The 17,518-nt window shown below is 33.0% G+C and overlaps 1 protein-coding gene across 2 annotated transcripts in view; it reads left to right on the forward strand.

Annotated features, from left to right (window-relative positions):
- Positions 1-46: 46 nt before the first annotated feature.
- Positions 47-17,518, forward strand: part of ABCD2 (ATP binding cassette subfamily D member 2) — an 84,309-nt gene continuing 66,837 nt past the window's right edge. The window contains exons 1-5 of one of the 2 annotated variants that reach the window (XM_043886983.1): positions 47-1,158; positions 2,637-2,817; positions 12,068-12,207; positions 14,955-15,123; positions 15,850-15,944. In XM_043886983.1, the coding sequence (XP_043742918.1) occupies positions 223-1,158; positions 2,637-2,817; positions 12,068-12,207; positions 14,955-15,123; positions 15,850-15,944 (1,521 nt within the window). In that variant the 5' untranslated portion in view covers positions 47-222. The remainder of the gene's footprint in view (positions 1,159-2,636; positions 2,818-12,067; positions 12,208-14,954; positions 15,124-15,849; positions 15,945-17,518) is intronic. The other variant, XM_043886990.1, reaches the window with a different exon arrangement.

The raw sequence follows: 17,518 nt of genomic DNA on the forward strand, positions 1-17,518 counted from the left end.
TGAGCTTCCGAGGGAATCATCCCCAGTAGATGCGGTGGAGCCTGAGCTCTGAAGCATCTGTCACAGAACAAAATTTTTAAAAATAAAAACAAAAACAGAAGAGGAGAAACGCTGCGAACTATGGAACGCTGTAAAACTTTCTGAAACATTTGCTGGGGATTCCTGTGGAGCATGATATTTTAAAACCAATTCGTTTTGAAGCCGGTTTGGGTAACTGGGAAAATGATACATATGCTAAATGCAGCAGCTGATCGAGTGAAATGGACCAGATCAAGGGCTGCTAAAAGGGCTGCCTGTGTGGTAGCTGCAGCATATGCTCTGAAAACCCTCTATCCCATCATTGGCAAGCATTTAAAGCAATCTGGCCACAGGAAGAAAAAAGGCGCTTACCCGGCTGCGGAGAACAGAGAAATACTGCATTGCACCGAGGCCACTTGTAAAAAACCTTCGCCTGGAGTGAATGCAGATTTTTTCAAACAGCTACTAGAACTTCGGAAAATTCTCTTTCCAAAACTTGTGACCACTGAAACAGGATGGCTTTGCCTCCACTCGGTAGCACTAATTTCAAGAACCTTTCTGTCTATTTATGTAGCAGGTTTGGATGGAAAAATTGTGAAAAGCATTGTGGAAAAGAAGCCTCGGACTTTCATCATCAAGTTAATCAAGTGGCTTATGATTGCCATCCCTGCCACCTTTGTCAACAGTGCAATAAGGTACTTGGAGGGCAAATTGGCCTTGGCCTTCAGAACTCGCCTAGTAGACCATGCTTATGAGACCTATTTTGCAAATCAGACTTATTATAAGGTGATCAATATGGATGGGAGACTGGCAAACCCTGACCAGTCTCTTACTGAGGATATTATGATGTTCGCGCAGTCAGTGGCTCACTTATACTCCAATCTGACCAAACCTATTTTAGATGTAATCCTGACCTCCTATACACTTATCCAGACTGCTACATCCAGAGGAGCAAGCCCAATTGGGCCCACTGTTTTAGCAGGGCTTGTGGTATATGCCACTGCTAAAGTGTTAAAAGCCTGCTCTCCCAAATTTGGTAAATTGGTAGCTGAAGAAGCTCATAGAAAAGGCTATTTGCGGTACGTGCACTCCAGAATCATAGCCAATGTTGAAGAAATTGCCTTTTACAGAGGACATAAGGTAAGAAAGAAATTAAGATGATGGGTGAAATGTGAGATTGTTCAAACTGCCACTGCAGTACCGGATACCATCTGTTGTATTGTTTTTGTGCTCATTTCTTTAGCATTTTGGATTCTTATGACATTTAAACCTGTATTAAAATATATGCTTCGTTACCCCTTTTAATCATAAGCTGTTAAAGAATTATATGTTAAGTGCAAACTTTTCTAAAGTTTCATGAGAATAACATTTTCACCACTCTAAAAAGTCTATTTAGCCTCAGTTATCCAAACATGCTCAGAATTATCTCCAAAGAATTTTCTTAAAACTAAAATCCTAAGTAGATGGTTCTAGAACACTGAAGAAAAATATATGTTTAGAAGCTAAGCAAACATGCTTCTACTGAGATGGAAAATTTACAATGGTATTATTTGTTTGTTTATTTTTCAAGAGAAAAAAAGTGCTTTCATATGAGAAGACAAGTGTGACAATTTTGCATGACTGGTCAATGATGGAGTTCCTTAGTTCTAAGAAGTATAGGAGAGTGACTTACAAATGGCATTTCATTGCTTATCATATTTTGAGACAAATAAAAAAAGATAGCGAAATGAAATTTTGCCTGGCTTTGAAGGAAAAGTAAAAATTAGAGACGAAGAAGGAAAAAGGAGTTCCAGAATATTTTTATATATTAAAGATATTCAACATTTAGCAGGTCCCTAGAATAGTTAACCTAATTACATAAACTTGCAGTTCATTTAAGAATATTAAATATGACAGGAATCTTTAAGGTGATGCATCTGAAATCTTAATACAAATGACTTGGCAGATGAAACAGTAAATTATTCTAAAGTTGAAATGGCATGATTATGAAGCAGAATTAATTTTCAAAACTGTCAATTATTCAAAAAATTTTATAGTAGTACCATTCTGAAGAAGAAAATTTAAAGCAGTTTTAGGACTTATATTCCCACTTGAAAACTGGCCTCATACATTGTATAAATCATATTTATTTTGAATCATTGAACTTAGTGATATAAATTATAGCATGCTGTAGGTTTCTTGCATTTAGACAAAACATAGTAAATTGAGTGCTTAAAAGTGGAGTTAATTACAAGTATACATGTCATGTGTTTATTTTCACTTATTTTTGGTGTGATCAAGGACAAGGTTCTGTTTATTCATGTTTTATGGATTATCATTTAGTGTTAACATCTTATACAGATAAGTTTGAAACCATAAGTATAAATCACTTGTCTGTATTTATATTTAACATTATATATACTAAATATCAGATATTTAAAAAATAGTTTAGATGTGATTACAACTGAAATAATGGCTAATTCTGACATAATCTGTATTTATTGGTTGTTAGAATCACAGATAAGAGTATACTAAGAAAGAGAAACCATGAAATTATCTTTAAAGAAAGTCCTCAAACATACATTATTTATTTTTATAGTTCATACTAGGTTAATTCTTATCTCTTTTTCTCTCCATAGGTAGAAATGAACCAACTCCAGAAAAGTTACAAAGCTTTAGCAAATCAGATGAACCTCATTTTATCCAAACGTTTGTGGTACATCATGATAGAGCAGTTCTTGATGAAGTATGTTTGGAGCAGCAGTGGACTGATTATGGTGGCTGTACCTATTATCACTGCAACTGGCTTTGCAGATGGTGGTAATGACATTTACACTTAATATTAAATATATGCTTCAGATTAATTCTTTTTAAAGTGTCACTGCTGGAGTTGTGTGTAGCCATCATTCTATAGTCCTTAATGGTCAGAAACAATGGGAAACTTTGAAATATCCAATAATAAGACCAACTGTTTAAAAGAAGTGACTCAAAAGATCTTTCCAGCTCTGCAGTATTTCAGAAACCTCTGATGTAGTGTTTTGGGGGGTTAATCTCAAGCAATTTCAGTTATACTGCCTAATAAAGAATGATTCTCTAGTTTACATTTAAACTCAACACAAATTAACACCTTCAAAAAGAGTATAATAGTTCTCACCATGTATTGTAAATTTCAGTTCTGCACATAACATGCTTTTAGTCTATAAATATTCTATAACTGGATCTGCCCTGATTGTAATTTGAAGAGTTGGTTGACTGCCTTAAACAATCAATAATACTGTTTCAGGGAGTGCTTCATTCCATGGAACAGGGTTTCCTCTCCTTGTAGGTAGTGTATTAGATAACTTCCTCTTTGGTGGTATTGAGGGGAATAAGGGTTGTAAAGTTGCACATGTCTAATTCTATCTTATCACTGTTTCAGTGGGGTTTTTCTTTTCTTTTTTTTTTTTGAACATTTTTCATCCTTTGGGACAACTAAGAAATGTAAGGACAGGAGGACAATATTAAAATGTTATGTAATATTTGAGATGGGAGTTTGGGTCTTAATTGGCAGGACAGATGTTATGAATTAAAAAAGAAGAATTTTCCTCTGTCTCTCCAAAGTAAAACATTCACCTTCCTCTTTAAAAACCATTTGACCAAACTTGGTGTTAGTATTGAAGCAGCTAGACAAAAACATTGACTTTGTGGTGAGACAGAGCTTTGCTCAACTCTGCCTTTCCTCTTTTTGCCTGTGTCCTATTAGTCAAGTTACTTAAACTGTCTAAACCTCAGTTTCCTCATCTGTAAAATGAGTATCAGAAAGACTACTTCAGAGTGCTGTTGTGAGGATTTAAGAGAATAATGTATCAAGAACATCAGTGTTCTTAATACATGGTGATAATTTATTGCCTAGGAAACAAACGGCAACACTAAGAAAAATGTAATAGAATTCACACTATTGACACTTATTTTTGGTATAGAATTAAGTATTAATAGTTGTTTGTTTGAAGTCATCCAATAAAAACAAAAAAAATTACCATGTGCTTTAACATTTTAAAACAGTGCTTTAATGCTTTACCAATTCTTACAAAAGCACTTGTCAAATTTGAGTCAATCTCAACTAAACTTACTCATTTTGGTAAAGTAGAATTTGTCAGTCCTTTGTGTTAAGTGGTACATATACCAAGTGTACTCTATAGCTCAGCTGTCTAATAGACAATGTATTTAGACCACGAGGAAAACTGAATTTTACCTGTTCATTTAATGCTTTCAAAATTTGTTTTAATCATTTAAAAAGGTTTATATTGAAAAAGGCATTGTTAGCATTTTAATCTTTTCATAACGAAATAAAATAAATTGCTTTTTCAAAAGAGTATTAGAGAAAAAAAGACACAAAACTGTATGGTATTAAGATTAGTTCTACTAAGAAATTTAGCAAAATTGTCAAATATTTATAGTGAACATGTACAAGTTTATGGGCATTTTAAAGGTTTTATGTATAATATATATTAGAAACTACCCCAATAACAAAATTATGGTGTTGTTCTGTTAGTCTTTGGAAGAACTGATCTTATTAGAAAACCTTGGAGTATTCAACATAGAGCAGAGAAAATATAGCTATTAATGGTGACAAATTAAACCACAGAGACCAGTAAGAAGTAAACAATGTATGCAAAAAATCTAACAGTCTTACTTCTGTAGGTGATGTAATAAGATATTTAAAAATAAATACTATGAATCTAGAAAGTATCAAGGTAACTTAGAAAACAGCATTAAAATTTTAGATTGAAATTGTGATAGTAGTCCCATTGATGCAAGTGAAATAAAATAATTCTTAAAACTTCTTTTCAAAAGAAAGCTTTATGAAAAGAAAAGCAATATAATAATTTCATAGAAGAATAAAATGAATTCATATGATGATATTATTATGAAAGTATGCTTCAATATCTGTAATTTCTAAGATTACTATATATAACCTTGTAATATTTGTGTGTATATATTTACTAAATATATTTGACTTATAATGATATAATACATGAAAATATTAAGTTATCATTTACTCAGACAAAATAATTAATTTTTTTAGATAATGACATTATTTTTGAGACTTTCGGTCTTGGAATGAAATACTATCTATTCTAATCTAGTCTTCAGTCTTAATTTATGCTTAGGCCCTGAGTTGTCTTTTACATTAGAGATAAATGAAGTGCATGATACTATATATTTTAATGCAAAATAGATGGGGAAAATGGGTGAATAAAAGAACAATAGCAAAGAGAAAAAGGAGAAAAAGTAGAAAAGAGGAAAGAAAGAGAATAAAGGAAGAAACAGGCTACTGTTCAAATCTTGATTGCTATTTTATTCATCCTTGAGAAAGTTACAGAAACTTTATATGTCTAAATTTTCCTTTCTTACCTGTAGGAATAATAATGTATTTTAAGAATTGTTAAGAAATTATATATAAAAATAAATAAATAAATAAAAAGAAATTATATATATTTAATGTGCCTTGACACAATCCAGGGCAAATAGTAAGAATTTAGGTGGAAGCAATGGTTAATGTTTATTATATTCTTACTCTGTAGGCTCTGGTATCAGATTGCCTGGGTTCAAATCTGGCTTTTCGTTTATTAGGTTGTGACATAGGACAACTCATTTAACCTTTTTGTGCTTCAGTTTCCCCATTCTAAACTGGGAGAAATTATAGCAGAGTTGTTATGAAGATTAAAGAAGATCACATGTGTAAAATGTAGAACAGTGCCTGCATCATAGGAATTGTTCAATAGATGTTGGCTAGTCTGATTATTATTGTTAAAGGGGGAAGACATTTGAAAGTGATTAAAAAGTTTGTGGTAAATATAAAGATAGGAGGAATAGCCTACATAATTTTGGCGGGAGGAGAAAAGAAAAATAGTTGTGTAGTAGAATTATTATACTATATAGCTACAACTTTTAAAATCTTGTGGTAAGCACAAGATTACACTTATTAATATATTGAGGTTCACATTGCAAAATTGCATATGTCATCATGTCGTTTTCACATCAGAAGAGGACTTTATAAGTGATCTATTCAGGAGCCCCAAATCTGTCTAAGGTCACACAAATCGTTAGTGAAAGCACTAAGGACTTTATATAATTCCTTGTGCAATGCTTTTTTCTCTTTCACTGGGCTGTCTTTATATTAGCTATATTGGGACTTACTCTATAAGGGATTTACTTGAGACCAAGTAATCATGGGAGCAAATCATTGAAAAAGAGGGATTGATTATTAATTAAATATAATCTCTGTTATTTTTGTAGAAGACAGTACTCCTTTATTTGCTTCTCATTAAGAGAAAGACTGAAATTATGTGAACGAAATAGTCACCTGGGGGCTATAATCTCAATTGTTTTAACGTTATTGACGACTCCTATTCATATCAAGAGCAATTCTGGAAAAGGCTAGGAAAAGCTACTTATAAGTCTCTCCTGCCAGACCTTATCACAGGCACCTAACAAGCAAGAAAGTGAGCAGCTAAGCCACTGGTACTGCCAATATTGCTAATCTGATAGTGTAAGGTGCACATCAGAAGTAGCAACTGAGAGGTACTGCTCTTAGGAATAGAACTAAATTCTCCCCATCACACTAGTAACATGGGTGATGTTTTTATTCTCAAAAGTGTACCTGCAACAAGATTATATCTAGGCTCCTGCTACATTAGTATGTTTCATATTCTAATGTCAAATTATTGAAATAAAATGTTATATTGTAGGTCAGTTTAGATATGATAGGTGGCAAGAATACAAAGAAGAGTTATACAAAAAATATCTTCATGACCCAGATAACCACGATGGTGTGATCGTGGTTAGAGCCAGACATCCTCGAATGTGAAGTAAAGTGGGCCTTAGGAAGCATCACTATGAACGAAGTGGAGGTGATGAAATTCCAGCTGAGCTATTTAAATCCTGAAAGATGATGCTGTGAAAGTTCTGTACTCATTATGCCAGCACATTTGGAAAACTCAGCAATGGCCACAGGACTGGAAAAGGTCACTTTTCATCCCAATCCCAAAGAAAGACAATGCCAAAGAATGTTCAAACTACCACATAATTGCACTCATCTCACATGCTAGCAAAGTAATGCTCAAAATTCTCCAAGTGAGGCTTCAATAGTACGTGAATTGAGAACTTCCAGATGTTCAAGCTGGATTTAGAAAATACAGAGGAACCAGAGATCAAATTGCCAACATCTGTTGGATCATAGAAAAAGCAAGAGAGTTCCAGAAAAAGCATCTACTTCTGCTTTATTAACTGTGCCAAAGCCTTTGACTGTGTGGATATAAACAAGCTATGGAAAATGCTTCAAGAGATGGGAACACCAGACGTCCTTACCTGTCTCCTGAGAAATCTGTATGCAGGTCAAGAAGCAACAGTTAGAACCGGAGGTGGAACAACAGACTGGTTCCAAATTGGAAAAGGATTGCATCAAGGCTATGTATTGTCACCCTGCTTATTTACATTATACACAGAGTATATCATGTGAAATGCCAGGCTAGATGAAGCACAAGCTGGAATCAAGATTGCTGGGAGAAATATCAGTAACCTCAAATATGCAGATGACACCACCCTTATGGCAGAGAGTGAAAAGGAACTGAAGAGCCTCATGATGAAAGTGAAAGAGGAGAGTGAAAAGACTGGCTTAAAATTCAACATTCAAAAAATGAAGATCATGACATCCAGTCCCATCAATCCATGGCAAATAGATAGGGAAACAATGGAAAGAGTGACAGATTTTATTTTCTTGGGTTACAAATTCACTGCAGATAGTGATTGCAGCCATGAAATTAAAAGACACTTGCTCCTTGGAAGAAAAGCTATGACCAACCTAGACAGCATGTTAAAAAGTAGAAACATTACATTGCCAACAAAGGTCTGTCTAGTCAAAGCTATGGTTTTTCCAGTAGTCATGTATGGATGTGAGAGTCAGACCATAAAGGAAGCTGAAAACCAAAGAACTGATGCTTTTGAACTGTGGTGTTGGCGAAGACTCTTGAGAGTCCCTTGCACTGCAAGGAGATCAAACCAGTCAATCTTAAAGGAAATCAGTTCTGAATATTCATTGGAAGGACTGATGCTGAAGGTGAAACTCCAGTACTCTGGCCACCTGGTATAAAGAACCAACTCATTGGAAAAGACCCTGAAGCTGGGAAAGCTTGAGAATGGGAGGAGAAGGGGACGACAGTGGATGAGATGGTTGGATGGCATCACCAACTTGATGCACATGAGTTTGAGCAAGCTCCAAGAGTTGGTGATGGACAGGAAAGCCTGGCGTGCTGCAGCCCATGGAGTCACAAAGAGTCAGACACGACTGAGTGACTGAACTGGACTGAACAGTCCTGTCGACCAATTATCATAACAGCAATTATCAATATATATCAGACATACTTTGAGCTGCAAGTAGCTATGCATCTAAGTATTTACACTTGTAAAGTATAATACATGTGTCAACAGGACATAGTCACTAGTGTACCACTCAATGACTTGTCATAAAGTTAACGCATATACATAATCACCACTCAGAAGAAATAGAAGCTTACCTTCATCCCAGAAGCCCTCATACCCTTTCCCAGTCCTATCCTCATCCTAAGGCTCCCACCCCCATCCCTACTTACTCATGCCCCTGCCATGCCACATCAGAGGTAATTATTTTACTGACCATTTATTAGTAGTAGACCATTTATTTGCTGGTTTTGGTAACTTCCATAAATAACCTTGTATAGTATGTATAAGCATTCTAGTTGTTCCATTCTTTGTCAATGTTTGATGTCAGTCTTTTTCACTCAGGTATTTTTCATTTTAGGCATATGGTAAGTTTGTAGTGATACTTCATTGTAGTCTTTTCATTTCTTTGTTGACAAATGAGATTAAGCACTTTTTTTCATTTGTTGGCCATTTGGATGGCCATTCTTATGAAGTGCTGATAATTTTTTTGATTAACTTTAGATTGTTTTTAAATATGTTTTTTTCACTGATTTGTAAAAGCTGTTATGTATTCTGTAGTAAGTCTTTTGTCAGACACACACACAAAATGTCCAATATTTTCCCCAGTTGATTCTTCCTTTTTCAATCTCTTAACAGCTTGTCTCAGAGAAGTAATCATTTTAATATAACTCAATTTATCAATTAATTCTTTGTGGTTAATGGCTTTATGTCCTATTTAAGAAATATTTGTCTAACCCAAGGTCATAAGATATTGTCTGATTTTATCTCTTAGATATTAATTGTTTTTCATTTCACATCAGTCTACTCAAAGTTGATATGTGGTATGAGGTTGGATAAGGCTGTAAGTTTTTGCTGAGATTTTTCAAGATGTCAAAGGTAAAATATAAATAAAAAGAAAGAAACTCAAATGTAAATCAAAGGTTAAAAATACAAAAGAAGAGCCTACTTTTTCAACTTTTAAAAAATTAACAGACAATTTTCTTAGAACAGTTTTAGGTTTGTGGGAGAATTTACCAGAAAGTACCGTGTACCTACCAGAGTTTCCCCTCTTGTTTACATCTTGTGTTAGTGTTGTACATTCATTACAACTAATAAACCATTATTTATACATTGTTAACCGAAGTCCATAGTTTACATTAGGGTTCACTCTTTGCATCGTACAGTTCTATAGGATTTGAGAAATTATGGCATAACCTTCGTTTTAAAATCCTTTTTCATCTTTTCAGTGAAATAGCAGCTGATGTGACCATGTTTCAATATATACTTACTATTATCAGGCCTAAAAAGTACTAATAAGATGAGAATATAATGCTAACTATTAAATCCTTAAATGCAGAACTTTTGAAAAAAATATTAAAAATATTTGGTGAGGAAGATGAAATATGTCTACCTAGCATACAAAATAGGTGAGGGCTTTAGGTTGTGAGTTTATATGTCTAACAGACACAAAGAAATCTGACCTTGTCATAGAAGTCACATAGTTCCCTACTGTGTGCGTGATAAAATACTCCTGCACTGCTCTTAAACCACCTGCTAAAGAACAGTTAGTAGAATAAAAGTGTCACATGAAGTCTTTCCAGAGCTATTTGTAATTTTGTTACAAATTTGCAAGTTTAAAAGCTTGGAGAAAACCCAGTAGGTATTAGTCTGCCAAAGTAGTATAGAAAGTACCATCCTGTACCAAACAGCGGTCTGTCTGTGCTAGTGTTCCCTTTTTAATAGAAACTGTCCGTGAAAGCTGTTATTCAATCCCCTTTTAACCCAAATTGATAAAATCCCATAATTATTTTAGCCAGATTCTCTGAGTCAAAACTATTCTTAGCACTTTAACTGATATAGCAATCACTATTTTGGTAGCTTGCTGAGAATCCTTTGTTAATTTTTTGTGGCTGTCTGCATTTTGTCACACATTTAAATGTTCTTAAGTATATGAAGATTCTGTTCCCAGTTTATCCAATTACATCTTTCTTTTCTTACTTATACTAACTCTTATAGCCTTTCTTTGTACAACTAACTTGAAGGGAAATAAAAAGAATTCTCTAAAGCAGTGCCCAACAGCCAAACCAGGAGGGTCCCATGAACTCATGGTTATTCTGATACTCAAAATAAAATCAGTGCTTGACACCAATACTGTAATTTGACCAAATTATTTATTCAATTGGCATTGCTTGAAATTTCTCTTCTCTGAGATATTGCTTATGCTGTACTTGTGATCTTTTAAAATTGTGTGCAGTCTTCAAGTCCTCACGCACAATCTATTTCTCCATGAAGCATTTCCTGTCTCTTGCAGCAAGAAATTATTTTTGTCTCTTTCAAATGCATCACACTAACTCTCCTCATAGGTTGCCCTGCATTGTTATTTGGGAACTTGTCTTCTCTCCTACCAAACTGTAAGCTCCCTAAGGAAAGAGTTTGAAAAGCACATTTAATCCTTGCACGTCCTGTAGCACTTTGCCTAATTTCTTGTTTATAATTTCTTATAAATCTTGCTGTTCAGTAAATATCTGCTGAATAAATTTTACCTTCTGTTATACATGGATCCCTTTCAAACTCAGCTGAGCTGTCTATGAGCAAGTAAAGGTGGAAGTATCTGGTAATTATATCTGGGCACATGTTAAATATTTGCATTGTCAGGGAGGAAAAAAAAGCCCTTTTTTGCTGAGATAAATCTGGGTGAAATAAATATCAAAGTGGCTATGATATATGGCTATATTATCCTAATTTCTTCATTAATATATAGCTTTCAATTTAGAATTTTGGTGATAGTCTGTAGAAAGACTGGATAGAGAATCAAATTGATGGCAAGATAAAAGTAATGACCTCGAGAGAATAATTTTGAAGAGCAAGACTAAACTGAGGAGATATAAAATAAGAACACCTACAGAAAATGATAATGCCTAACATTTAAGAGCAATTATTATAAGCTATGGATTAGGCTAGCACAGAATACTATGTTCTAAACACTCTGGTGAGTACTAGCAAGAGTGAATAAAATACAGTTTTGCCCCTTAAATAGCTTATAGTCCACTGGAAAATCCAGACAAGGATTTCCAGGGAAACCTGTATTAAAGGGTTAACTCTTTAAAAAAGAGCTCAGCAAAAAGGAAAGTATATTAAAATCAGGAGAAATTATATATGCAAATACTAGAGAGTAAAGAGAATTTTGCATAATTGGGTGTTGCTGAAGTGTAGGGTGAAAGTTGATAGAAGTAGAGGTAGATTTGATGGTCAGCTACTTTGCATTTCTTTTAAAAGAAATCACACTAGAAATATTTGGTTAGATTCCAGTTAGTGGTTTTTTATTGACTGAATCAGTAGCATTTTATTACCTATCTGTAATAAGAGCAGGGAGTTGAATTTGGTAAGGGTTAAAAGAATGCTAAATGAAAATTGTCTTAATACCTATAAATTTAATTCTTCTAACTCTTCTTCTAGAAAAATAAGGCAAAAGAAGATTTGAATAAAATCTGGTACAAATGCTATATTTGTAATAATTCATTAATTCCTAGGAAACCCTGATACTAATGAAAAGTTCACATATGATTGAGTCACAGCTTGAATCAAAACTCAGTATAAAATAAAACATTTAGTTATTTAAAAAATTCAATAGTTTTTAATTTGCTTTTAGATCTAGAGGATGGTCAGAAACAAGCTATGGTTAGTGAACGGACAGAAGCCTTTACCACTGCTCGAAATTTATTGGCTTCTGGAGCTGATGCTATTGAAAGGATTATGTCTTCATACAAAGAGGTACTTGCATTTCTTGTCAGTTTGATTTAAATAAGATGTATGAAAATCAAGCAAAAATGTAAATTACTACATATATTTATTATTTTGGAAACATCTATTCTCTGGCAAAAACTGCTAAGAGTATAATCAAGACAAAGGACAAGTCCCAAGTGTATTATCTTTCAGTTTTTACACTCTCAATTGTCAACTCCTCTTTTTCTGTCTGTAGTATAACATATTTGTTTTTTTAAAGTTTACTAAGAGGCTTTTTGGTATGCATTCTGGAGTGAGAATGTCTAAATTTAAATTCTTGCTCCAGTGTTTGCAAATTATTTGAACTCAACCATTTGTGTCTGTTTCTTCATCTGTAAAATAAGGATAATGAAGGTGATGGCTTTGTAGAGTTATGATAGTAAGCACTTTAATAAATGATAGCAAATAATATTACTTATATACCTTGCAAACTTTTACTTATCCTTCAAGTCAACCACATGTAAGAAACCCTTTTGTGATTCCACTTTCTTTTGAAGCCTGGGTCTTCCTCCTCTGTGCTCAGTACATCTGGTCCTTTACCACATTATAATTGTTTATTTCCTGCTTGAGACCCTGAGTGGAAAGCAGGAACTATCTTATTCATCTTTACATTCTTAGTATCTGTTTTAGTGTTTGGAATATTATATAGGGTCAATAAATGTTTCCTGAAAGAATGGTAGTAAGATCTGCAGATAGACCTACAGATATCACAGGGTTAAGATTAAAGGTCATTCTTTTCAATTCAGATATTAAATAATATTCCCATGGATAGTCATTCTCACTATTAATGACTCCTGTGGTTTTTACATCAATATAAATTGCCAGAGCATCATTATAAATTTATTTGCCTATTAAATTATCCTTGAATAAATTAGATAGTTGCAAAGTTTGTGATTTGCTGACAGAACTTTTAAATCTCTTTCAACAACTGATTTACTGAATTTTTTTTAAAAAAGATAAAATCGATTGTTTAGGGCCATAAAGCAAAACAGTTCAAAAATATTTTTTCAAATAGTAATTTTGATAATCTGGAGACATAACTTTGAGGGTAGGTTTTTTGATCTAATAAATTACTTATTAAAATTAAATGACAAGTCAGAATTTTCTACAACTCACATTCAAATACTTTGCTGCGTCACAGAATATCAATTTATTTTTCTAGATTGTCTCCAACACAAAAAATGATTGCATTTTGTTTTATTTTGCCTGTATGTTAATTGAATCATAGAATTTGCACTTCTAAAGAATCTTACCATTGCTGTGAATGCACATGAAAGCATCATGGTTTTCCACTGGCTCTGGAGGGAACAAGATTCCTTTTTAGAGAAACCCCCTTTTCTTATATGTTGAAGTAATTTGTTGGCAATCACAATCTCATTTTTTTTTTTTTTAAACACTCTCGGCCCATTCAACTCTGCATCCTGGTGTACTAACTCAGTGCCTCCTGCCTTTTTTAACTGACCTCCAAATATGTTTAGATTTGTTTTAGACAAATATATTTTCCTAGGTTTCTTTTGTATCCATATTTTGTTAATCCTTAGCCCTGTTTACCTCTACTTGGGAACTCAAAAAATTCTTCTAGGAAATGTTTTAGAAACTATCCTATATAATAAGTATTATACAGAAATGAAATACTCATCTAATTATAGATCTCTCACATGGTAGAGACAAGGGGAGGAAGGCTTTCAACAATAATACCTGTTCATTCCTTGCTTTAGTTTTGTACTCACAAAAATCTTACACAAATATCGGTATTATATCAGTCTACAGTTTACTGTTTAAAAGACATTTATTAGCGATATGCCTTACTTATTGATACCAATATCCTACTAAACAATTCTATAAGGGAATGTTTTTTATTGCCTCCTTTACACTGAGAAAGATGATCTTAACAGGACATGAATCACCTTTAACATGAGTCACCTTGATAACGAAGTGCTCTTTTATTAGAAAAGTAGCAGAGATTCAACCTAAATTGGACAAATGGCAGAATAGGAGCAAGACATCATTTTATTGAGTCTTTGAACTAAAACAAAGATTTATCTCAGAATCTCATCTAGAAAAAAAGTCTTATTTAATATTTATCTTTGGGCATATATATCATGTTTGGCTTGAAAAGAAACTGAATCTTGGGATTTGGACTGAAAAGAATTTAATTTTCCGCTGAGCTGACTCAATGTTGATATCTTCTAGCAGGGGTAAACTTAGGAATCTTGCACCTAATTTAGGAATTTTGATAATCACTTTGACTTAGAAACATTATTTCTTAACAAGAAAAAATGCATTTTTCTTCTTAAAATCTTCTATTTTAAATTGAAAAAAAAATATCAAAACAATTTCATTGAATGAATTTAAGCTTTACACAAAACTTCTAATTTCTGGAAATCAAGTATTCATGTAAACGGAGCAAATCAAAAAATCGATTGAAAGATTTTGAAAGATTTTTAAGTCTCACTAATATTCTGAAATCTCTACATGTCACTCTGAATCCTGACTTGAATAAACAATTGTGATGAGTTTTATAAGTCCAATCAAGCTCAAACTATCAACTTAATATGCTGCTTCTTGCTAAGCTTTTTAGTGCTACTAATTTTAGTTATCAGATATACTTACCTATTTTTCACATAATAAAATAAGACCTTTAACATTAAGTCAAGAATCCTGTATGATTTCATATTTGTTTAAAAGTCTGTCTTGAGTATATTAACTATGTTATATCACTGCATTGGTTTTAGATAACTGAATTAGCAGGCTATACTGCTCGAGTATACAACATGTTTTGGGTTTTTGATGAAGTAAAAAGAGGCATTTATAAGAGAAATGCTGTCTTGCAAGAGTCTGAAAACCATAGCAAGTGTGGAACTAACATAGAATTACCCCTCAGTGAGACGTTGGAAATCAAAGGTATTAAACTCAAATGTTTTTGTACATCTTCTTATATTTTAAGTATTTATCAACAGAACCAAAGTATTTTAGGAGATAGCTAAGGAACCAACATTTAGTTATTTAAACAGTTATTCCTAAAGTTAGTGCTGTATTTTGAGGAAGAGTAACTAAAATTATCATAAAAAATACTATGCTACTTTTATTTAGGACAAAATGTCTAGAATAATTTCTGGAAACTGTACATATATGGCAGAATGATTTTTTTTTTTTGCTTTTAAAATTCAAATAATAGAATTAGAGTTGATGTTATATTGTTCTCCTTTATTCTATCAGTTAGTTTGGTTATTATGTTTTAAAGATTGTATTTTTCTATGTCTTTGTTTCCTTTCTGCAGCATTGGTTTTTTTTCTGTAGCAAAGTTTAATTTAGAGAAATAAGTAGTTATAAACAATGTAGCTGATACCAGATAGAGTTTATCTTTGCTCTCATTTTGATGTTAGCATCATATTATTGTAGAATAATATTTCTGGGAAAGATAGTCCAAATAGATACATCAAAATGTGCAAGTTTACATTAGGCTTTGTTATAGATATAGATATCTATATTTGCATTTATTTCTATGACTTATTACTGTGAATTATCTTTATAGTAAATTTATCTGTTATGCTGCATTATACTTTAAGTTATTTAATTAGCAATGACACATGATACCTTTTGAAATGTAAACTGTTCCTTAACTTATAGGAAAAGTTATTGATGTGGAGCATGGAATTATTTGTGAAAATGTTCCCATAATTACACCAACGGGAGAAGTGGTGGTTTCCAGTCTAAACTTCAAAGTAAGATGATATTCAAGAATCTTCTGATTTTTGCCAACACACTAATACAAAAGAACTCAGAATTCTTGTACCTTATGTTAAATACTTGGAGGAAGCATATGAAAAGGAGGGGAAATCAAGAAAGGTAGGCATAGTGACTCAATTACAGAAGCAGTTACTTCCTCAGAAAGCAGAAAGAAAGAGAAATTTAATTTCTACTGCTTTATTGCTTGGTTGAAAATCAAAATTACAATACCCTGAGAGCCTAAACAAGGTAACTTTGGGGAGCAATAGGAAATTTCCTCAGAAATTAATATCCGGAAGTAAATTCTAATTTTTTTTCCTTATAGGGATTATTCAAGTAATACAAGCCTACATTGTTACATATTTACTAAAATATGAGAGAAGAGGTAGTCAGCAAGTTTACATTAAATTTATAAGTTTAACTTATATTTTCAATAACTACATCTTCTATTAGGAAAAAATAATCAGAAGATTTACAAATTTGGATTTAGTTCTTAATTCTGTTGAGAATAATAGTTATTTATTGTTTAATACTCTGTCTTGATTATAAAAACTAAGGTGTAAAAATAGCTAATAAATCTGAGACCCTGATTTAAAGCATTATAAAATTCAAATATGCATTTTGGAATTCAAATGCAAAATAATTGGCTGATAAGTAGAATGAAGTTATCTGCGCTTAGTTCAAACAATGACATGATTAGACCTAATAACAGAATTAGAAACATGACCATATATGTACATTTAATGATTTTAATGTGGACCTTAGTCTAGGTTTAATTATTTAAAGATGTATTTGCAAATTCATTAGGCTGCTGGAAGAGGATGAGAAGTACTAAACAGGGGGAAATTTTGTGTTAATAAATGTGAGAGAAATTGTGTTTTAACTACAATTTGGTTGGGCTCTGTTTTTCAATTTATAGACCTTTAGAGCAGCAATAAGGGGCCTCCCCATGGCTCAGTGGTAAGGAAACCTCCTGCATTGTAGGAGGTGTAGGAGATGGGGGTTCAATCCCTGGGTTGGGAAGATCCCCTGCAGTAAGGCAGGGCAACTTACTCCAGTATTTTTGCCTGGAGAATCCCATGGACAAGAGGAGCCTGGTGGGCTACAGTCCATAGGGTTGCAAAGAGTCGAACACGACCCAAGCGACTGAGTCATGGAGCAGTGATGAGTGCTAATGATACAGCATAGTCTTAAATAGATTTAAAATAAAGCCTTTGAAGAGTCCTACATTGCATATTTAACTATTTATCAATACTTTAGCAGTTTATAGTTTATGACTTTTGCAGGGAGGTTTTCATCAGGTTAGGTTTCATAATATCAATTCTGGTTGTTCCACTTATTAAATAGAGGAAGAGTCTTGAATTCTGCCACCTACTAACTACATTATTGTGGACACATCACACTCTTTCTGTGAAAAAAATTCAGAACTCAGTATATTTTTATATAAAATGAAGTTTTAAATAATCTAGTGAAAGTGTCTTGAATTTGGAGATTGTGCAAAGGTATATATTAGTATAATATACTTTTATGATAATTGCTTATTTCTAAGTCAGGCGGTTTTATTTATAGT

This window comes from Cervus elaphus, chromosome 3 (assembly GCF_910594005.1).
Source record: "Cervus elaphus chromosome 3, mCerEla1.1, whole genome shotgun sequence".
Classification (NCBI taxonomy): Eukaryota; Metazoa; Chordata; class Mammalia; order Artiodactyla; family Cervidae; genus Cervus; species Cervus elaphus.